The sequence below is a fragment of the Hibiscus syriacus genome, unplaced genomic scaffold (genome assembly GCF_006381635.1).
Source record: "Hibiscus syriacus cultivar Baekdansim isolate YM2019G1 unplaced genomic scaffold, ASM638163v2 tig00111832_pilon, whole genome shotgun sequence".
NCBI classification, from domain to species: domain Eukaryota; kingdom Viridiplantae; phylum Streptophyta; class Magnoliopsida; order Malvales; family Malvaceae; genus Hibiscus; species Hibiscus syriacus.
In genome coordinates, this window is record NW_024063190.1 from 884,504 (window position 1) to 908,583 (window position 24,080).

Consider the following 24,080-nt stretch of genomic DNA (forward strand, 5'->3'; position numbering starts at 1 on the left):
TATCCTCTCATTCAAACTAACCATTATAAGATTTTGAAATCAACTCTTTAATATCCATTTTGCTGTACTTTATGCACTATAGGTGCGTTTGTTTGCGGTAAAATCAATTACGAATTTTTTTTTTTTTTGAAATCTCGTGTTTATTTCATGTAATTTGTTTTTTGAAAAAAAAAATTCCGTATTACAATCACGTAATTCGTTTTTTGGAAAATGTTTCCTATGTTTGTTTTACGTAATTCGTTTTTCGGAACATTATTCATTTTCTTAATAATAGAATTTTTTTGTATTTTCTGTAAAATGATTTACGAATTCATTTTTCGTAAGTCATTTTCTAAACTTTTAACTTCAAAATAAAAATACTCAAAATAATTTTATTTTATAAATTTAATATTAATAAAATATTTTAATATCATTTTTATCAAATTATTAATTATTAAAATATTTAAAATATATTTATTAATATTTATAATAATATAATATTATATTTTTAGTTTAATAATATAATCAATTATATTATAATAATATGAGATATTATATTTTTTTATTTTAATAATATATAATATTTTTTTTATATTTAATAATGAATAATATTATTTATATATTTAAAACATATACTAGTAAAGATATTTAAAATATACTAATTAATATTTTTAAAATATAATATAACACTATTACTTTAATAAATAATTAATATAATTTATAATATTTATAATATTTTATTTCACTAAAATATACCAATATTAATATTTTTATTAATAAAATTATAAAAAATATTTAATAATAAATAAATTATTTTAATATTTTAAAATAATAATATTAAATTTTATGAGAAATAATATTATTTATTATATTTGATCTTTGTAATAAATAATTTTTCAAAAATCATAAAACGTTTTCTAGATATTTTTTAGAAATATAATTTATTTTTCAGAAATATAATTTATTTTTTAGAAATGTAATTTATTTTTTATAATTCAAATTCTAGTAATTTATTTTTTAGTAATTCAAATTTTAGTAATTCAAATTTCAATAATTTATTTTATAAAAAATTAATTACAGGCAAAAGACCTTTAATCTTTATTCGTATCGTGTGTATATAAGCATATAAATCCAATCACGCAAAATAAGCAGCTAAGTAGCGAATAGTATGCCTTACCGACAGCAAAAGAATAATTGAAAACCGAGGAAGAGAAGAAGGCGGGCCATGCAGAGATGAATTCCGTGTCGACACGTGACAAATGGGTCGTGATTTATGGTAATAGCCAGCAGGCTGCAGGTACGTGTATTTCTTTTTGACCATAGGTATCTGGAATCTATCCACTCAACGGCGAGTAAGATTATAAAAATGGAAATATTTTAATCAAATATTTAAAGTTATTGTATTTTTTTGGGGGTAAAAGTTATGATTTTATTAACGAGAAAATTATACAATAGAAAGATTAACATGACTCGTTAAAAATCTTTCTAATTTTAAAAAAAAAATGAGTACACATATTAATCTATTACATCGAAAACACATGAAAAACAAGGGAGAAAAATAAGCTAAAACTTAACTAGACACCATGGTTAACACGAACGCTCTAATTTTACATTCTTAACTTATTAAGATGTCATTCGTGACTTGGTACCTTTATAATATGATCGAAGAGTATGTATTTAAGGCTCCCATACCATCAAATTCGAGAATAACTTATTTGAAACCTGCATCCCAAGCGAGGTTTAGACCGACATAGGCACCCCGAAGCTCCGCATCTAACACCGAGCAGACACTGATAAATTTTGAGAACCCAAAAATCCAATTTCCTAAATTGTCTCGTGTAACTCCCCCACACCGAGCATAATTATCCGACCTCCTACAAGCAGCATCTGTGTTGATTTTGATCCACGGAGCCTGAGGAACCGTTCAACTATCCGGACCATATATAACATTATTTTTCGCAGGAGACACCCTGGCTTGAGTTTGAAGAGTGAATTGAATAGGGCCATTACTCTATTCAATTATTGTTCAATCCCCATCCAAAGGAGTTTTAAAAACTTTTGCATTCCGAGCTCGCCATATATTCCAAATAACTATTGAGAAGAGTAATGGCCAATTATTCGGATTCTTAGTAAACTTTTTAAACCGTCTTAAAGTTACATGGCTATCCACGACACCGTATCCATGGACAAAAATTCATATGTTTTGTTAGGAACAACCAACTCGCTCCATATTTGAAAAGCTGTTGGGCACCACCTTAAAACATTGTCAATATCTTCACAAGCAGCCCCACATATTTAGCATCTCGGATCATTCGTAAAAATGGCGACGAACACGCTCATCATCCGTCGTAATATTACATTTACAAATAAGCCACATAAACAATTTGATCCGGGGTAGGCCTCGAAATTTATGGATGATATTCCAAATTTTATTCGAAGTTCCATTCGCTTCCCTACTTCGAACAATATAAGCCTACTTAACGGAAAAAGAGCGATCATTGTTGCGACCCCATCCCACAATGTCATGGTCCACGCTATAATACGGTCCTTTCAACACTGTAATGCGTAACAGTATATCTTGCGGCAATAAATGGGCAAAATTGGCAAACGCCAATCACCCTCTGGAGTACTCATTGCCGCAACAGTAGTATTACCCAACGAATTAACCAGAGCAAGATGCACATAATTAATAAGGGAGCCTATTTCTCGTATCCAATTATCACGCCAAAAAATCAATTTCCTTACCCGAACCAATGAACTACACAATGTTATCTCGAACATCATTCCAAATAATACTAAGACCCTTCCGAGGACGGGAGCAATTCGTACTTCTGAGAGTTAATTAAACACCATCCTCACATTTATATTTCGCCCCGATGAAGCGCACCCAAAGTTGTTCCCGACAAACAAGCAAATTAAAAGCAATTTTCATTATAAATGAATCATTGACGGTTTTGAAGTGCCAAAATCCAAGACCACCCCCAAGAAATCGGTTGACACACCTCCTCCCATTTAACCAAATGAATCCCTCTTGATTCAGACGTAATTCCTAAGATGAAACACCAAATTTTAATCTCTCAAGCTCTAAATAAACATTTTTAGGGAGAACGGTCGTCTGCATCGTATATACAAGGGTAGTGGAAAGAACAACTTTTGTCAAAGTAACACGCCCTGCTAAAGATAGGCATCTCGCATTCCAGCCACTTAGCTTCCTTTGAACCATTTGTAGCAGATAATTGTAGGAAGCGGACGTAACCCTACTATGTAGAAAGGGCACTTCGAGATATTTACCCAAGTCATCCACTTCAGTGAACCCCGAAACCTAGGGATGGCAATGGGTCGGGTCGGGTCGGGTTTTTGGGCCACCCGACCCGACCCGAGAAGAAAGGGTTCTCCACCCGTGACCCGACCCGATCCGACAAAATTAATATTTCACCTGACCCGACCCGAATATATGACTTAGAAACCCGACCCGACCCGACCCGAAATAATAATAAAAAATTTAATTCAATGAAAACAGTGACTTAATTGAAAAAAATTATATATGGAGGGATATTATTGTAATTATCCCTAAATATATAAGATAAAATTATATATATTTTTCGGGTCGGGTCGGATTTTTTTTACCATAAACCCGACCCGACCCGAACAGTACATTTAAAAAAAAAAAACCGACCCGACCCCGACCCCGAACCCGAAATTTTTTTAAAAAAATCCGACCCGATCGGGTATGGTCGAGTCGAAACCCGTCGAATTCGGGTTGAATTGCCATCCCTACCGAAACCATTACTTATAGAATACCGCAGTGAATCAGGAACATTTTTAGAATAGTAAATGGTGGTTTTAACACAACTAACCTTGTGACCAAAGACCACGCAAAAATCCTCAAGAACTGCTCGAATAATCATCATTTGTTCTAATGAAACTTCCGTAAAGAGAGTCATGTCATCCACAAAGAACATATGAGATATTGTAGGCCCAGAAGATAAAGTTTTAAAAATTTAATATAAAAATAAAAATAATTCGTGTTATTCGCCACCAAATAAATCGTAATTTGTATTAATCAATTTCGTGTTAAAAACACGGGAACAGTGGAAAAGCTTGGCTGTCTTTAAGCTGTTGGACAAACAGTGCAGCGGCGGCAGTTGCGGGTAACCTATAAAAGCGGTCCCACACGGAAGCACGTCTGTCCCCTGTGGGTCCTGGTCTTCGTCGGCGAAATCTGTGGAGTTGATTTCGCACTCTTTTTCCCCGACGATACCTAATTACACGCGTTTTTATTTTTTAATTTTTTATAATATCAAATTAGATTATGAAGAATAAATTTTTGCAACTTTTATAGAGTAAAAATTAATAAGAAAAATAATCTTATTTTATAATAATTTGGTGGGATAGTTACTTTTGGATTGATAATGATATCGTGGCGCATGGGGATGCAAAAGTGAAGGAGCGGTTGAATACGGCGTATTGAAGCCGCAGAAAAAAAATGTAACGTGTCCAAGTTTGAAAAGCCAGAGAGCCATAAAGCATGCCCGCCGCTGTTTGTGTTTTAGGGTCATTGTATGGGTAGTTGTTCAGTGGGGTCGGGGCTTTATTTTTGGTGTTGCATGTGTTTCGAGCCAAGTGTCAGGGGCACGTCAAATGCAAACCGTCAATAATAAGGAAAGTAGAAGACAAAATAGGGGCGATTTAACTGACATATTTTCGTCGAAATTCTCACTTTCTAATTCCTTTGAATCAATATTTTTCGAAGTAATATATTTTCAATTGAGGTGATATCTTCAGAGACGCTTTTTATCTAGATTTATGCTGATTGGGATGCGATATGAGTAAGATGTATCTTCGGGGATACGTTTTATACGTGTTTTGCCGAGTTGAATCTCATGTTGATATTATTTTTAATAATAAATATTTTATTTTTATTTTTATTATAAATTATTAATATATTATGTAAAGTGTCTCGGTTATAATTTAAGAATTATCGAATGTATTTTTAAATGTTTGTTAAAGGTAGAGTGAATTTAGGTTTTAGTGTTATATGTTTCACTGACTTTGACATTTACCCATTTCACGCGACATTAATTGGAAAGAACAATAGATGAAAATCAGCTTTAATCTTATTGTAGTTATAGGAAAAATGTATGAAATTATAATATTACACGTATGATTATATATCTATTATTTTTTATTTTGATTATTGATCTATTAATTTTATCACTTAATTATTTAAATGTTATCAATTTAGTCATCTGTTATCAATATTTAACGAAATTATTGATGCAATAAGTTAATAAAATTAGTATAATTACACATTTAATCTTCAATACTTACATATTTTATCAATTTAGTATTACTTTTAATTTAATTTAATAAATTTAATCCTCCAATCAGAACATGAAATGTGTCATCATATACATAATTTTTTTTATAACTTTTAATTTGTTTAATTTAATATTTTTCTCTACTTAGAAGGTGAAATTATTATAATATTTTAAAATTAATAATTAATTTTTTATAATAAATTATATTAATTATTATATTAAATAAATATCATAAAATATTTTTTAAATAAAAATTAAAAAAATTATTTAGGTGTACCTACATTTAGAAATTATAGAAAAAATAATTACATTTAAATATTAGAAACAAAAACATTCATTTAAATAGAATATTAATTACATAAGGGTTAACGGTTACGTGATGATAACAGAGCTGAACATTTTTTTTCCTATTATGCCCGATGTTTCTACAATATCCACATCGTTTTTGTTCTGTTGACTTCTCCCGAATATTCATATCACAATTTATTCTAGTAGATTTTGAACGACTTGAGTCCCTCAATAGCAATGGATCTGATATAATTGAAAGTCAAGTTTGAATCTCATCTGGGTCTCTTTCATTTCCTATGGGCGGAAACTCAAATTCATATACATTGAATACTTGTGAAAGTTTGTATACGAGATCAACATAATTTTTGTAGTCCAAATGCGAATGTAAGCAAGTTGCAATGACATGAAAGCATAGATATTTGAGTGCTTGAAAGAAACCACAATCGCACCACCTCTCTTGCATATTAACTCTGAAAGAGTTAGCTTCAATCCCTTACAGCGGACGTGACATTTCGGTAACACGAAACAATTCACAGGTGCGAGAAAAATTTGTAACCAACATCCCATTTGATGCATCCATTTTTTAATGTAAATCAACTACTAGTCTTAAGTGGTAAATATGACTGTTTTGCAACAAAGTAAGAGCTTGTCCACTGAGCTTTGCAAAGAGTTGACCTAAACGAAAATAAGTCGTTTTGACCAACGTCGTTACTGGTAAATGACGCGCCACCTTTAAGGTTGAATTTATTGTGCCTTACCACGTGTCATCTGACTCAGCAGAACCCTGAGGATGCGCCTTACACGCGTGACATCTCAGTCAGCATAAACCCAGGTAAAACGCTTCTTCGAAGATGCACTTTTGTGTCATCTCAATCGAAAAAGTGATACTTTAAGAAATATTGATCAAAGTGGGTTAGAGAATGAATATTACGGCGAAAAAATGTCACTCAAATCGTCCAGGGGTGTTTTGATTTGGGCGGCTGAGTGCTAAACGCTATCAAAATCATCACCGTCCTGCTCTGGACTCGATTAGCGTCTTGTGGGGACTCGTGGCCATGACAGTGAGGTGTCGTGGCTATTGTGGCGCACGGAGCTTTTTGAAAAGCTACTTCCTAGATATGACATCCATGTTTAATAAGTAAACTACACCTTTCATGAATTTTTAGTAAATATGTCCGACATATACAATGCAAAGTTGTTATCGCCAAAAAAAAATTAAATAATTACGAATTAAATTAGTGAATAAAAGAATGATTATCATCTTTAAAAATTTTAAGTTTGAACATTAAGATATTTGAATATTTATTGTCAAACAATTAATGGGCATGGTTTTATTGCTGCCGGCCAAGCTTCGCCTTTGCATATGATTAGCGATGCAGTGATTATTGAGGCCTCCGCCATTACTGCTGGAATTCAGTTGGGTACTGAATTCACCGGCGGATGTACAAGATAATATCAGCCTTAAAATTTAAATTTTGTTAGATTAATTATTTATAGAGTAAATTACGTATTTAATATATAAATTATCAGTTTTGATCGTTTTAGTACCTAATGTTTTTTAAATCATATATAATGTTTAATTTTTGTTTCATTTTAATACATCGCCTTAAAAACTTAATGACGATGTATTTTTGTGGATAAATTACATTATTCATCACTCAACTATCTTCTCACTAATGTTTTGGTACTAAAATTTAAAAAAATTCAATTTAACTACTCAACTTTCAAATTACTCATATTTTAATCGTTATAATTTATTTTATTAATTATTCTTGTGACATGATTTTTTATTATTTTATCATTATTTAATTAAAAAATATAAAATAAAAATAAAAAATGAAAGTTAGAGTGATTAAATTATGAGTGATTTGATAGTTAAATAATTAAATTTAAAAAAACTTTAATGACCAAAATAGGAATGCGAAGATAGTTGAATGATGAATGATACAATTTACTGATAGAAAAGGTGCCACGTGCAAATCACCCGTTAATTTTTTAAATGTGAGGTACTAAAAACGAAACAAAAAATAAACGTTATGTATGATTTTGATTTTTTTTTTGAAAGATTAGGTACTAAAATGGACCAAAATTGATAGTTTAGATATTAAACTCGTAATTTACCTTCTTTATATGATCGATTGTATCCACCATTTAATCGCGGGTAAACTATGCGTTTAGTACCTAAACTATTAGTTTTGGTCCATTTTAGTAACAAAAATTTTAGTTTTTTCAAAACCATACCTAACGTTTAGCTTTTGTTTCATTTTAGTACTCCGCCATTAAAAAAATTACGTGTTTACTACCTACACTATCAGTTTTAGTCCATTTTAGTACCTAAAATTTCATTTTTTTCAAAATCATACATAATGTTTAGTTTTTCTTTCGTATTAGTATTACACTGTTAAAAACTCAATACATTTAGTACATAAACTATCGGTTTTGGTCCGTTTTTAGTAGTAAACCTCAAAAACTTTCAAAACTTAACATTAAGTTTTTAATGAGGTAAAATGAAACAAAAACTAATTATTAGGAATTATTTTGAAAAAAATTGAAAGTTTAGGTGCTAAAGCATACCAAAACTGATAATTTAGGTACTAAACACGTAGTTTACCCTTAATTTTATTTATGTCCACCCACCATATAAAAGATTTGTATTGTTAATATACGTGTGTCCAGCGGCAGATGTAACTGGTTCCCAAGGTGGCACGTGCCTACCTAAGCCCGCATAAAATCTAAATTTGTCTCAATTAATTGCATTTTATTAATTGTGTTTGTTCTGAAATTTTATTTGTATATACTATGTAAAATTTTCGTATTATCAATATATGCACCAGTGCATATGTCCATCTTCAGTTTTATTTCTTGATCTATCATGGAATGGCTTGGTCATGCCTCGTTATCGTCAAGAGTGATAATGTCAACCTCGTTCACCGGTTGCTAAGCCGACGCCTTGATCTTTCGGTGGCCCAGTTTCATTTGGTTGAAGCACAAGGGCTCTTGAATGCAAATCCAAAGTAAAACCCAATAAGCAAAAATCAAAGGCGATCCAATGCATAACCCTTGCCCGGCTTCATGTCATGTATTACTAATACATTCAATGTTCTTTCAAAAGAAAAAATAAACATTATCTTATTTAAAAAATTAATAAATATTTTCATATATATATATATATATAAAAGATGATTATAAAATAATATTATTTTTAAAAAGATTTAATCATCTAATAATGAATGTCTAAACTTCCGACAATACTAATAATCTTTTTAAGTCGGTTTAAATTCTAAACTAGTTAAAAAAACTAAATTCACGAAAAGTATATATGACTGGAAACTTCTATATTTTTTTTTGATAAACTAAATTTTAAGTATGGTTTTAAAAATATTAAAAATTTAGATATCATAATAAATTAAAATTGATAATTTAAATATTAAATGTGTAATTTATTTTATATATATATATATATATATATATATATATATATATATATATATATATATTTGGAGAGAAAAATATGAGACGTCTTCTACCTATCAAACCGATTAAAATTTCTAAAAAGAAAAAGAAATGTAATGTGAGGAGAATTCATTGGTTCACGTCACGAACAGATAGAAAACTCAAACTAGCAGGATGGTTGTAGAACTCTCGAGAGCCGATCTTCAAATGGACTCATTCCACACGACTCACTGCCTTGTGTGCTCCGTGTCAGTCGATACATAAAAGCCATTTTTCTCAGTATAGCTCATCGTCTTGAGTTGTAAACATGGCTGATGGATCGCAGTATCCATCGGTTTTCGAAAAAATACATGGCCAATCCCACTTCATTTCCAGGTTCTCTGCTAATATGCATGCCCGAAATTGTAATATGATCGGTGGTGCTTACGCAAATGGAAGAATTCACGCTGCTTTACGGCCATCACATCAAGCCATGGGGTCGGCACCGCCGGTGTGCTCTGTTTCTCCCGTACTTGTGCAAGCTCCATCGGAGAAAGGTTTTTCGGGTTTCGTGATCGATTTCCTGATGGGAGGAGTGTCCGCTGCTGTTTCCAAGACAGCGGCCGCTCCGATCGAACGTGTAAAGGTTCTGGTCCAGAACCAGGACGAAATGATCAAAGCTGGACGCCTCTCGAAACCATACAAGGGAGTCACCGATTGCTTTACCAGAACGATTAAAGATGAAGACGTCCTTTCTCTTTGGAGAGGCAACACTGCTAATGTCATCAGATACTTCCCAACGCAGGTTCGTCTGTTCTAACTGCTTTCACTATATTCTCTTTCTCCTGTTTATAGCTTGATTATTTTGCATTTTTTTCACCCCAGGCTCTGAACTTTGCGTTCAAGGATTACTTCAAGAGGATGTTCAACTTCAACAAGGACAGAGATGGGTACTGGAAATGGTTTGCGGGGAACTTGGCATCCGGTGCTGCTGCTGGTGCTCGTCGCTTCTGTTTGTTTACTCGCTGGATTACGCTCGTACACGCTTGGCCAACGATAATAAGATTGCTCAAAAGGGTGGTTAGAGACAGTTCGATGGTTTGATCGATGTCTACAAGAAAACCATCAAATCCGATGGCATTGCTGGTCTTTACCGTGGATTCAATATCTCTTGTGTTGGAATCATTTTGTACCGTGGACTCTACTTTGGAATGTATGATTCTCTCAAACCTGTTGTTTTAGTTGGTAAATTGCAGGTAAACATCGCCCCCGAGTTTCGTCGATGAATGTTGAGTTAAACAGAGAGCCTGATGATTCTCTCTGTTTATTTGGGATCTTTTTGTAGGATAATTTCTTGGCAAGTTTCTTGCTGGGTTGGGGTATCACAATCGGTGATGGACTAGCATCTCCGATCGATACCGTCCGAAGAAGAATGATGATGACCTCTGGAGAAGCAGTCAAGTACAAGAGCTCATTGGACGCATTTTCTCAGATCATCAAGAATGAAGGTGCGAAATCGTTGTTCAAGGGTGCCGGTGCCAACATTCTGCGAGCGGTTACAGGTGCCGGTGTGCTTGCATGCTATGACAAACTGCAAGTGATTTTCTTTGGTAAGAAATATGGATCGGGTGGCGGCGGCTAATGTTAGATCACATCATAGAGGAGGATAATGGTTACCGATATATATGAAAATGGTGGTTGAATTATGAGCATTACATGTCTTTTAGCTCCAAGACTACATGCTTGTTTATTGTAACTATAAAAATAATGTTATGCTTTTCAAATGTCTTCAGGAAAACAGATACTTGGGTTGTTTCGGCAATGGACTTATTTATAAAGAAAAGGAAATAAAATTGACGCCATGGATGTAATCTAAAATAATTTGCATTTTCTTTTTTCCCTTTTTGAAGAGGCAATTAGTACTTGGTATGAAATCTCAAGTGTACTGAAATTTATACAATGAATACACAAGAATGTTGCCTACGGACCTGTTACAGTGTCTAAATTTGCTTATGTTGTATCTCAAGTCATCTTATGAAAATGGAACCAGGCAAAAAGTGGGCACTGGAATCTCTTCTTCACCTGAAACAATATGTAGAAAACCGATTTGGATTGAACATATCAATCGACAGAAAAAAGTAGAACAAGATAGCAAACTAGGAAAACTTTACGAAAACGATATCTCGGAAAGGACTGAAAGTTTGATGTTCAAAGTTTTGCAAGATTCTATGTAGGCTTGAAAGAAAACAAATCAAGTAGAACACACACTTCAATCTTACAGGTCAAGGTTGGCATCGAGTCATTACCTCAATGATAAAGTGGTTGATTTCTTAAGCTGTTGGTAATGAACGGCGGCAAGTTGGGCATTCCATCTTTATATCCATCCACCGTTGCAAACAGCCGCAATGAAAGAAATGATCGCATGGTGTTACCTGTTAGAGAAATGTGGTTTAAATCGACAGTTCAGAAAATGATCCTTTAAAGATGAGAAAAACACAACAGTATACCATGCAGTCTCTTGAACGTTGTGTAAGATCAATGGAAGCCATACAAATGACACAGTCTGTGGTATGATTTGTTTCTGTATCAAATCTTCTATAGTAGCTATATTTCTCAGGTAGTATCTGCAATCCAAAAATTCAAAGTAAAATCTTAATAACACTTGTGGAAAAATGAAAATAAAAGGGTTATACGTGAAGAGTATAATAAAACTGCATCAGACCTGACGAGGAATAAACCACCGAGATCCAAGATAGTGCTGGAGAAGAAGAATGGAAGCTTGAAGTCCAATGAATACACCCAAACAGATACACCAGATCTTGTCGGGCTCAATTCGCATGAAGTTGTGAGGGCATCCAAATATATATAATGGGATCGCTAGCCGAGTAATAGTCATGCCTAAGATGTAATGAGGATGCAAAGGTTTTCTCGAATCACGAATGACATTGGCGATTATTTGAGGTATCCAAAAGGAGTACAAAAGGAGAATTATAGGCCGCAAAAAATTATGAAACTCGTACATGAACAAAATGCCTCCTAAAAGGATCCCATCTGCAAATATTTGCACTAGTTAGATCAGATTAATCCATCAACTTGACATAAATTTCGTAATCTAAGAAAGTATCTGATTCCAAAAGCAGATCATAGGATATAGTATCATTGAAAAAGTAAAGACATTGAGCACTTGCACTCCCTTGATCATTTCTCACACTATTTCTACAAGTATCCCTTGTAAATGATATAATTTCCCTTTTGTATGCGGCACCAAAAATCCACTTTAGATTTCTAGCATCCATTTCCTATGTCAACCAATGAATGTGGACGGTGGCCGGGTAACTTTATGCAAGAGAGAAGAGAATAATTTTTCTATACTCCATGCATCCTTCCGGCAAATCATATATATGTACAATAAATTTCTATCCACAAATGGAAAATCTTTTTCAGCACTTACAGAAACGGCTATATAGAACTGATAGCTCACGTCTCATTGTCTCCCAACCCTCACCATTATTCATAGGTCTGCTTGCTTTCCATATTACGAGAAGGTACCTCATCTCAAAAATGGAGAAGACTACAAACTTGAAGAATGCCGCAGTTGCAAAAGCATTAAATAAGGATTCTGTATAAAGAAATGCAACATTAACTTAGTAAGATATAAACCTTTGAAAGGAGCAGGGTTTCAATCAGAAAAACAAAGAAAAAGAAGGGAGCATGATAATAGAAGAGATTCACTGCTCTAGGTTAAGCCATCAGCCTAGAATCAGGTGCAGATCAGATTCAATGTGCAGTTTCAAATGAAACCATTCATATTTGATACTGGACAAGTAAAAAGACTTGGCCACAAGTAAAAAGAATAATCTTTGAAATTGCTAGCAATCATTTTAAACTGAGAACTATGAAGCTCACAGTCTCCATCGAGGCCAATGCAAAGATAATTCATCAAGTTCTGGTCTTGGATTCCCATTCTGGTTGCAAATAGAGTACACCACTAGAGGGAATGGATATAATTGAAAAGAAAAACTTGAGAGAGAACTAAGGTTCTTTATATATATATACTATTGCAAAGATATGGCAGATGACTGACTAATAGTATCATTTCTTAGGGACAGTTAATTAATACTCACCAACCAGTATTCCGGAAGTAAGATGTAAGAGGCAAAGATAAGCATCCATGATGGCTTGCTGACCAATCGTTAAAATTGAAACTTTTGCAGCTCCCTGATAAGTAAGAGTCAGAAATGCCTTCATTAATCATAATGAAGTAAGCTACAGATTAATGCAATACCAGAATATAGCATCCATACTTTTTTTGTTGTCCTTTATATACTTTAAATTCTTACCGATTGGGTGTTGCTATGTTCCATTTGTCTAATTAACAGAAGGACTTGAAGGAAAGAGACCTGATAATAAACAATTAAGGAATACAGGCAAAACAGGCCAGTGATATAGCATTGACAAAGACAAGGGACAATATATAAAGGATACAAAGGTGACCATTAAGGTGTAGTTAACTGCTTTATTGTAATAGACTTCAATGTTGACAGAAGTCGCATTTAATAATAAAGGTGAGAAACAATCTCCATCATCATCCACTGTAGGACTCTCCATCAATCCTTCAATGTGATAACGATCGTGATCTCCATCTACAAAAAGTAAAAAAAAACTTTAGAATTTTATTACTTATAATGTCAATGTAGAGAGTACTATCCGTTTCCAATAGATATTTCTGATCAATGCAACTATCTGGTAAGTCAATAATTCTTCTTCAATTGATTAAATAGATTTTGGTAAAAAAAAATTCCCATATGCTGGTCAAGAAATAGACCAGAGAAGAATGTAATAGTATAGGAAGAGGATGAGGCATGATGAATGATATAAGGAGTTGACTCAAATACCATTTTGGCTGGATGAGATGCGCGAAATTTGGGCATCAATTTCTATATTGCAATGTTTCTCCATCTTATAAATTGGTGCTGCCATAAAAGAAAACAACATTCACTGTTTTGCAAGCTTAACTTGAGCTTAACCCAAGCAAAATAATTATAGCTTACAAATTTTTCTTCTCCATATTTTGTCACGTGGAGAATCTTGGAATACTTGAGATGAGAAAACTCCAAGCTGTTCAAGGAGTAAGGACATTGCAAATTAGTAATCATAATCACCATAAATAAACATTCATCAAAACATATAACTGTGTCTGAAAAACACAGCACTGATTCAAACGTTAACTAAAAAGCAACATATGGACATAGACATCCAGAGCCAGCTGCAAAATACATAGCTACAAAGACATACTCAAAATCTAATACATTGGCATCGGCCAGACATTCAGATAATACCATTACTTTAAAGAAAGACTTCCGCGGACAAAAGCAAGAAACTAGCAGAGCATTATACGTGGCAATTCTGGTTCAGAATCCATTTTCAAAATCCATATGGCGTATAATCAACATTAAATGCTAGTGCCAACAAACTCAGCCTAGTTGCAAGATTCTTGCGTTGTGTTCATGAGATCTTGGGTTCTATCTATCCATAGCATACCCACCCCTTCCCCCAATTATCAAAAATAAATGTTGGTGAACCACAAATGGGTATGATATGAAGCATTACCAAATGGTACGGGTTAGATAAAATATAATCTTCTTCCTGACTGAGCTCTCCCTCCTTTCCACTGCCATAGTGTGCCAGTAGAATATGTCAGAGTTGAAATGCAATGAGCATTCACAAAATGTCATAAAGGAAGTGAGAAAGTTAACAACTTGGTTGCAATTGCCTTTTTCCCCTTGGGGATTGGGGGGGGGGGGGGTAATTGGTTTGATTTGAATTCTGACCCCTCCCCCACTTCCCAGTTCCCACTTCTCCCAAAAGTTTCCCGAGTCAAATAGAATCACTAAAAAGTAGGTAATGATGGTTTCAAAAACTTTTATCTGCACCCTATGGTTGCAGCTGCCAGCTGGTCAACTAAAATGCATTTCTTAGTCAAGCAATATCCAATCAAGCTGGAAGAGCTTTTAATGAGCAACAAACGTAGTCAAGATTTACCTGTTAGCTACCATTCGAAGCTGTCTAAAAGGCCATATATATACACCCTCTACCCTTATTTGAGCACCACCAACATTGTGTTTGTTATCAAACACATCATGGAAAATAATTGCACCCTGTTATGACCACCACAAATCAGAAACAAAGTCAGACAATAATTAAAAATTGGTATGATACAGCCTACAGTAGTTAGAAGATCAAACTAAAGAGCTTACTACAAAGAATGGAATATATATGTATTTTGTAGGCAAAAAATCTAAAGAGTATGTAAGAAAATCAAACTCAATAAGATAGCCAGTCTATCATGAGTGTCATGGAATTCCTTATCAGCAACAAACAAAACTTGTCTTCATTCTTCAGGCCAACTATGAAAAAACATGTGTATATTTTGCATCTAAAACACAGTTCAATTGTTCTAACAGGTTCACTAAACAAGAAAAATAAGAGTGAATTTTCTTAATATGATCAAGAGCACCCTTACCTGAACATAATGTACACCAGTTATTTTGGTTGGTGTGCTAACTAATTCAATGACTGAATCACCAGCTGATTTCCTGAAATCGGGAAATTTGGAAGAGCTATTCATAGATTCCATAAATTTCCAATTTCCTGCAATTTCCAACACATTCGTACAAAAAATGTCAACACAAATAAATTTGCTTAATGAATTCAACGATTGAATTTGATCCATTCAATTACAGTGATAAACCAAAAATATCAGAAAATCTACTTTTTAGAAGCTAGACAATTTATTAGTTTCCCTCCTAAATAAGTTATCTTCTTTTCTTTTTTAATATCAGGACCTGTTCTAGGTTAAAACAACTTCTGATTCACATGCCATCCAAATAAAATTGTCTTTAAATCCAGAACAAATTGACACGAAGTATCTATTTTGGTCAACAAATTTGCATTTCTTTTTTACTTTGAGTGTTCATGGAGTGTGGGTTTTGAACCTTTGGCAAAAGATATCTTTACAAATATTTTCCAGTAAATTCATTGTCCAATCACGAACAACCGAAGTGATGAAAAAATACAAAGCCCAGGGAAATAAAAAGAAGATGCTGAGAAAACAACATAAGCAATCAACCACAAAACCGCATGCGACATCAGCTATATGCAACACAATCCAGAAAAATACTAACGTGCATCAACTCCAATATGCATAAGATAGAATTTGGGAAAATTTACTAACCTCGATAAGTTCCTGTTATGTTCCACGCATGAAATGGACCGAATTCGCTTTCATCTTTTCTAACAAATAACCACTGCAGGATACATCAAGAGTTTTAAATAACTTATAGCACCCAAAATGAAGAGCGGAAGGGATGAAAAACACATGGAAAATGCAAACAACATCAGAAGACCCAATCTACCATTTTCTTAATAGTTTGTATCAGACAATCAACAGACGAAATCATTGTCAAACAAATACGTGATATAGCTAAAGTAAACAAATCTTTGGGGAAAAGGGGGCTTTAGATCAAGGCGATTATGATTTTCAAGAACATAAAAAGATCGTACAACCCTAATACCAAGTGAACGGCTTCTCATCTACCTAATTGTCAGCAAAATGAAAGATTAACAATTTCATGGTAGTTGAGGAAACTTCAAGCCATTGCTATTTAGCTCTCAATCTACCATTTTCTTAAAAGTTTGCATCAGACAATCAACAGACGAAATCATTGTCAAACAAATACGTGATATAGCTAAAGTAAACAAACATTTGGAAAAAAGGGGGCTTTAGATCAAGGCGATTATGATTTTCAAGAACATAAAAAGATCGTACAACCCAAATACCAAGTGAACGGCTTCTCATCTAACTAATTTGATTTATTTTACCCTTAATTTGTCGGCAAAATGAAAGATTAACAATTTCATGGTAGTTGAGGAAACTTCAAGCCATTGCTATTTAGCTCTCAATCTACCATTTTCTTAATAGTTTGCATCAGACAATCAACAGACGAATTGTCAAACAAATACGTGATATAGCTAAAGTAAACAAATCTTTGAAAAAAAGGGGGGCTTTAGATCAAGGCGATTACGACTTTCAATAACATAAAAAGATCGTACAACCCAAATACCAAGTGAATGGCTTCTCTTCTACCTAATTTGATTTATTTTACCCTTAATTTGTCAGCAAAATGAAAGATTAACAATTTCATGGTAGTTGAGGAAACTTCAAGCCATTGCCATTTAGCTCTCCATTATGAAAGCCTACTTCCACATATATTCTCCGAGCAACATTGCTAAATTTCATCATCAAACTTACTTGACATTGCCCAATGCCCACTTCCATTTTGCAGCATTTCATTATACATCACCAAAACAATAACTCGACAAAGCCTATGAAACTACAATGAATAAAGCACTAACTCGGGAAAGAATAAAATTTAAAAAAAAACCAGAAGCACAATAACCAATTATAACTACGAATTTGACATCCAGAAGCAAAACCCAAATTTTCTTCTTAGCTTAAGGGGGGGAAAGAATCAAATTTAACAATGATTAACGTCAATAAAGTTTGGAATTAAAAAAACACCAACCTCATCGCCCCATGAACGAGCCCTCTCCCTTATTGGTCTCAATCCCGCCACCGGTTTCAACATACTAAAACAAAACCATAATCCAAAAACAACCCTGAACACAAACCCTAATCTCCCCCTCTTCGGAATCCACAAAAAATCCAAAAAATCCCTGGTGGTCATATAAAAAACCCAACATCCCATTTCAATAAAAAGAAACAAAGCATCCAACTTCAATGTCCCAGAAAGAAAGCAAATATGTTCAGAAACTGATTTAGATGATAGATTATCCACTGCACATCAAGGAGGCGCCAATAAAAGAGATTGCTTAAAGTAGAGTTATCTGAACCAACAAACAACCAAAGATCAAACAGTAGAAAACGAGAGCTCAACAAACTAATCTTCTCTCCCTTCCCCTTCCCCTTCCCCTTCCGGTGTATATATAAAATCTATTTCTTTCGAAATTGGTTTAATTTAATCACACAACATAAATAAACCCCCAGAAAAAAGAACTTTCACCATAAACAAATTTGGACCCGGAGACACAAACAAGACACTTATACGAGAATATCAGAAAATACGTGAAGATTGCATGAGAGAAATTTTTAATCTAAAAATGGTTTGGCAAAGCGGAGGGTTGTTGCTGTTGACATGTTTGCTTGAGTTTTGGTATTTAGAAGTCGAGAGAAAGTAAGTCTCCGCCCTCTATGTTTTAGTTGGTTCCGTCACGCGCGCTGTGGCGTGTTGGAGATACGTACCAATAAAAGAGTGTCAACTACGTGTATTAATTAAGATTATTTTAATCTTTATTAGTTAGAGGCTGCGACAAGAGAACGACTACCAGATTGTACTCGTACGAAAATTAAAATATTAGGTAAAATAATATCTAATATTTGCATTTTATAATTTATAATTTAAATCAATACTTAAATTTAAAAGTTTTAATTTGATAAAATGAAGCATAATTTAAAGGTGTTAACTTATCCGAGTGAAAAGTTATCAAAATCAAGAATTAATTTGAAAAGACTTGTTAAATATAATTTTTTTGTATCGTTTTATCCCTAAATTATTTTCTAGAATTTAATCTTAATGATATTTTATAATCATTTGAAAAATTATTAATTATCTTATAATATTGGAAACTTTATTAATCAAGAAAATTATTTTAACATAAGTGGCCTCTTATATATTTAACCATTTTTCTTTAGTTTAATATAAGAATAAGTGTATAAACCTAAGCTTAGTGAGGGCGGGCACGTGACCACCATGATATCTAAAATTTTCTCGATAATTACTTATTCTACTAATGGTATTTACCTTGAAATTTTTTGTGTTTGTCCTGAGATTTGAGTTTTCTTTGATTAGTTACTTATTTTACAGACGATACCTACCTTGAAATTATATTTGTATCTATCTCATTTAAAATTTTTATATTGTTACAATATGTCTTTTTATCTTGAAAAATATTTTTGGATCTGTCGTTGAGTGAAAATGAAGATAAATTGGTTAGATAGGTATGTTGGGAGCTGGTTGTCTAGAAACTGAATATGGGTGAAGTTTGGTTATGTGGCTTGAAAAATGAGAGAGAATGTAATGGCGATGGAGTTTGGATTACAACGAAGGTTTATAATTATACGCATGATATTTTTTTATAATCATTAATATAAAAAAGTTAATCATTTAAGTTCACGTGATACAATGATCATATAAGAAAAATATTTAAATCATAATAAAATAAATTTGAACAAAAAGTAGCTATAAATAGATTTAATCATATTGATAAATAAATCACAAGATAAAATCAAATTATTAAAATAACGTTGATAAACCCCTAATCAAAATTATTGAATAATTGTTATAATTTATTATGGGCCGCAGTGAATGGTTGAGAAAGAATTTATATTCATCTTCTTTGTATTATTGTATAATATTCTTTTTAGCTAAGTGTTATATTTTTAATCAATAATAAATAATATTTAACGAGTCTGAACAACGTTACGGATCAAAACTCCTCCAAAAAATTTTGGTATAATGATATGTTAGGCATTGTTTTGAAAATCGGAATGGATCGGCCGGTTTAATCGGGAATCGTTGTCTAGTTCGGTCCATTATATCTCGATTGAATCGGTGTTAGTGAACCACTTTGAACCGATTGAATTGGATCGGACCGGACTGTGAACCGGTTCAACCTAATTTTTTTTTATTTTTTTATTTAAGTTTTTAAATAATTATGACGTCGTTCGGTTCTTACGATCGGTCTGACCGGTTCGACCGATTGAACTAGTGAACCGGTAGCATAGTCGATTCTCTGACCGATCCGATTCTAAAAATTATGATGTTAAGTGTTTTTATTTAAATATTAGTTAAATAAGACATTTGTCACTCACAATTTTTAGATTTAAATATTCAATAGATTCTTATTCTTTTGATACAAAACAATTCTACCCTCAATATTTCCATGACATTCATTTTGTAACATAATCAAAATTTAATATTTATTTTTTATTGTTTAAAAATTAAAATAATATTTTAGTATAATTTAATGATATTTTTGAATTCTATCTTTAATAAAAAATGTAAATTTATTGTTTTCTTTTATATTTTAATATATATAATATTTGTTAACCAATCAAATTACTCACCTGGCTAGGGCTAGCTAGGAACTAAAGTTTGAATGACCGTTAAATCACCTGCATGTTGGCAACGTGTAAGAGCTCAAATAGCCAAGCAATAACGACGCCCAATGAAACGCCTCTGCTATTCCATTAACAACCTCCTCCATTCATCATAAAACTCCCCCCAAAACACTCACCATTTTCATGCTTTTACAACGGCAACTTCCTCCCTCAATCTCATTCTCTCTCTCTCTCTCTGTGTGTATATATATCCCTTATCAAACCCCAAACTTCAATCTGCTTCAACTCTCTCATAGTCATATATATATATATATATAGATTTTCTTCTCTTAAGGTGTTTTTTTTGCGGTAGCAATGGCGGTTGAAAGGTATCTTATGGTGGTGATGATACTGTGTTTTCTTCAACTCAAGGTTACAAGTTCTACGTTGGTGGTAGAGATGGTTGGGTTGTTACTCCTTCTGAGAGTTACAATCATTGGTCTGAGAGGATGAGATTTCAAGTCAATGACACTCTCTGTAAGCATATATCCATTTATCTCTCATTTTTTTCATATGATTTTGCTAAGAATTGATGATTTGATGCAGTTTTCTTTATGGTTGTTTTCTTGTTGATCTTGTTGCAGTCTTCAAGTACAAGAAAGGCTCAGACTCGGTGTTGTTGGTAACAAAAGAAAATTACTTCTCCTGCAACACCAAGAACCCGATTCAGTCCTTAGCAGAAGGAGATTCGATCTTCAAGTTTGACCGGTCGGGTCATTTCTTTTTTATCACCGGCAACGCTGATAATTGCAACAAAGGGCAAAAGCTCACTGTCGTGGTCATGGCAGTACGGCACAAGCCGCCCCAGCAACAGCCTCCTTCTGCTTCTCCTTCTCCCTCGTCCGCGGAGGGTCCGGCTGATTCGGTTGAAGGGGTACCAGCTCCGTCGTCGGAGCGGAAATCGGATTCAGTCGGAGTAGTATGTCCCACTTGGTTGGTGGTGGGTTTTAGCGTTTTGGTCAGCATGGTTTGAGGGCTTATAGAGGGGAATCTATTGTTGTTATTGTTTTGTTCATTATTGTTTTCATGATATCTTTTATCATCAATAAAATATATAGAGGGGTACAACTCTCTGTAAATGACTTGTGAATCACCCAACAAAAAAAAACCTGAAAGGATGGATCGAGCAACCCATCATTAGGGGGAAAAAGCATGCGGTGAGCGTGGATCAAACATGCGATCTTCAAATCTTCAGTCTGACGCTCTCCCAACTGAGCTATCCCCGCCGGTGAAAGTTTTTTGCAACAAAATAAATACATACAAATACAGTGTACTGGTTGATCAAACACTACAGCCAAGGTGCAGACCTGAGAATGCTATAATATATGGATGTTCTATTTATTCCATCAAATTCGAGCTAGATTATGGTGCATATCAATTGAAATAACGATACCTACATCTCTATATTAATATTCATTTTCTGATCCATGTAAATCAAAATCCAAGCAATAAGGCTGTGAGAGACGAGCAATAATGAATTTTGCTGTCAAGTCAATTGTAGTTTGCAAGGTTAATTAACAGAGTTTTTTATCGCCATGCCTAGCTCTTCTTCGAGCAAACTCTTGGATCTTACGGACATGCTCTTTTAGCATTTGATCCATGTTGTTTGACAAAGCAAGTAATGGACCCGATACGTACATTGTGCTTCCCCTGAGGCCGGGACATCAACATGCTGCACCAGTCATTGGTTAGCATTCATAAGAAACAGTGCGTACTGAAAGCCCAAAGAATCATTGGTTTCGCTTCAAACGGCTATCTTCAACAGCCGCAGACTTAGAACTCATGCAACCCACGTTTTGAATTATTTACACAATTACAATCACCTACAAACCTCCATCAACTTTCATTCATCATTTAAACCAATACTGCCAAGGAATTCAAAAATCCTTTGTATCCAATATCCGTCAAACAGCTGAAAAGATATCCAAGCTTTATCCTAAACACTTTTAAACAATTCAAGTCACCCCACATGATCAACATCTTGGGGTTGAAACGGCTCAAAAGCTTTCAGGGTGAGCTCCACATGATCAGTTTTTGATTCGGACATCCGACTCTTTTGTTAGTTTGCTTCTGTTCGTGGTCGGGTTCTTGGAGTTCACGGTAGCCTACTAGCCTTTGTGGAGGACAAAGAGTTTGTGCTGAAAGCCTGAAACTTAACAGTTTGTTTTGGCCACCACCATTCTATCTTCAACCTGCCGGAGCTTAACAGTCTTCCCCTTCGACTCTCATGTAAATTGGCTTTAGAAGAGCCGGAAGGAATCGATGATGATGATGACCAAACGAAAGAAAGAAAAAAGAAAAAAAAAAAAGCCTGCGGTGAGCATGGATCAAACACGCGATCTTCAAATCTTCAGCTCTCCCAACTAACCTATCCTCCCGGATGCCCTTCTTAGATCAACAAAACATTTAAATACTATCTAATCACACACTAGACAGTACAGCCAAGGTGCCAACTTGAGCAAGCTACAGTATATGAATGTTCTATTTATGGTAGCTACGACCTAATTAATTCTCTCTCTCTGGGCATCAAATGTTTACCTGTTTTTGTTGTAACCTCTATACATGACCTAAACGTTTATCTCAAAAACCATTTTCATAACCAAATCTATACCAACGTTAAAACCTTCGGATTTCAAAACATACATTGCCAGAAAATAAAACGTATAAACTCATAATCCCTTAAAATTGTAAACAAAACCAACAGAAAATAAGTAACAAAAAAAGTCTAAAAAAAGTCCATACGATAACTAAAGAAAACAGCTACTAACGATCCTCCAAATACCGATCGTAGTCCTGAGAAATTTGAAAATACATAAACTAAAAAATGAACTATGGAGCCCAATGTGTCCTCTAAAGTAAAATAATTATAGCATTATTAAGATGCATGCAACAAAAAAATCAGATGTAACATTCAGAATACAACATCAATACGGTACAACATTATCCTCCTAAGAGGTACCCATGCAGAATCAGGACGAGGAACAAAGTACCATGCAATGTCAGGAAGGGGAATGAAGTCTCATGTAGAATCAGGACAGGGAATGGAATCCCATGCAGAATCAGAAATGCATCAATGAGTAGATCATGAATGATGCCATGTTATACAGAAATAAACAATTTCACAGATAAATGGAATCAATTTGCAAACAAGCATTTAGAAAGTACAATATAACATAATAGCACAATACATCAAAAATATTGAACATGTCTAGAGAACACATTTATAGAAAATAATCGATATCAGTTAAGCTTTACGCTTCCCATGGTCAGTAGTACTAGGTCATGCGGATCGAGAACCTACAACAATACTCTTCCATAACTATGGATGCCAACCACTAAACAAAATATACTATGAAGTCACTAATTTAATACTTATGCGTATCTCTATATGAATGATCAGAATCAAACTAAGTATGTCTGGATTGATCAAGGTCTACTAAAGAGCGATCCGAAAACGTAAGAGTTCCTTCAGAAAATTAGACCCAAAAGTGAGTTCAAAACCTCACAATTTACTTAAAAATTTTAAGAATTTAAATGAAAAATGATGTAAAACATAGTTTTTGGGTTAGAATTTGGTAAAATAGATTTCAAAATCGGACTCACGTCTAAAAACATAAAAATATAAGTTTTTTTTTAAAAAAACTCAACAAACCAAAGTCAATGTCAATGATCAATGTCAACGGGTCAGGTAGTAGGTCAATTGTTTCGATCGGTTCGGTCCAGGGCAAATGGTTTAGTCGATTTTAAATTGCCAGAACACCACGAAGGCGCGTAGGGGAACATGAGTCGTCCGACGGAGGTTTTCGCACCATAAATTCCAG

General features: G+C 33.8%; 1 protein-coding gene, 1 non-coding gene and 2 pseudogenes across 3 annotated transcripts; 2 read left to right on the top strand and 2 right to left on the bottom strand.

Moving 5' to 3' along the window:
* The first annotated feature begins 9,348 nt into the window (after positions 1–9,348).
* Positions 9,349–10,679, top strand: LOC120171317 (annotated as a pseudogene).
* A 215-nt stretch (positions 10,680–10,894) lies between these two features.
* On the bottom strand, positions 10,895–18,082 carry LOC120171321 (transmembrane E3 ubiquitin-protein ligase FLY2-like). Of its 2 annotated transcripts, none has more exons than XM_039179033.1 (15): positions 17,606–18,082; positions 16,255–16,327; positions 15,544–15,671; positions 15,063–15,178; positions 14,631–14,691; positions 14,072–14,138; positions 13,916–13,993; positions 13,506–13,663; positions 13,361–13,420; positions 13,145–13,238; positions 12,472–12,639; positions 11,743–12,071; positions 11,528–11,644; positions 11,327–11,452; positions 10,895–11,116 (listed from the first exon to the last, which is right to left on the bottom strand). In XM_039179033.1, the coding sequence occupies exons 1-14, from the start codon at positions 17,786–17,788 to the stop codon at positions 11,351–11,353; spliced, it is 1,734 nt and encodes a 577-aa protein (XP_039034964.1). In that variant the 5' UTR covers positions 17,789–18,082; the 3' UTR covers positions 10,895–11,116; positions 11,327–11,350. The 2 variants fall into 2 exon arrangements, with proteins under 2 accessions (XP_039034964.1, XP_039034963.1); XM_039179032.1 differs by having other exon boundaries at positions 10,896–11,102; positions 17,606–18,081.
* A 2,492-nt stretch (positions 18,083–20,574) lies between these two features.
* On the top strand, positions 20,575–21,232 carry LOC120171336 (annotated as a pseudogene).
* Positions 21,233–21,412: 180 nt separating this feature from the next.
* Positions 21,413–21,485, bottom strand: TRNAF-GAA. Its single transcript has one exon. It is a non-coding gene; the product is annotated as a tRNA-Phe (tRNA).
* Between the last annotated feature and the right edge of the window lie 2,595 nt (positions 21,486–24,080).

Bases quoted from the DNA above. Each gene is read 5' to 3' on its own strand.
- LOC120171321 (XM_039179033.1), bottom strand. From the start codon at position 17,788: ATGGGATGTTGGGTTTTTTATATGACCACCAGGGATTTTTTGGATTTT. The intron at 15,672-16,254 runs GTTAGTAAATTT...TGGAAATTGCAG, and splicing joins CATAACAGGAACTTATCGAG to GAAATTGGAAATTTATGGAA. The intron at 13,994-14,071 runs GTAAGCTATAAT...CTTTTATGGCAG, and splicing joins AATATGGAGAAGAAAAATTT to CACCAATTTATAAGATGGAG.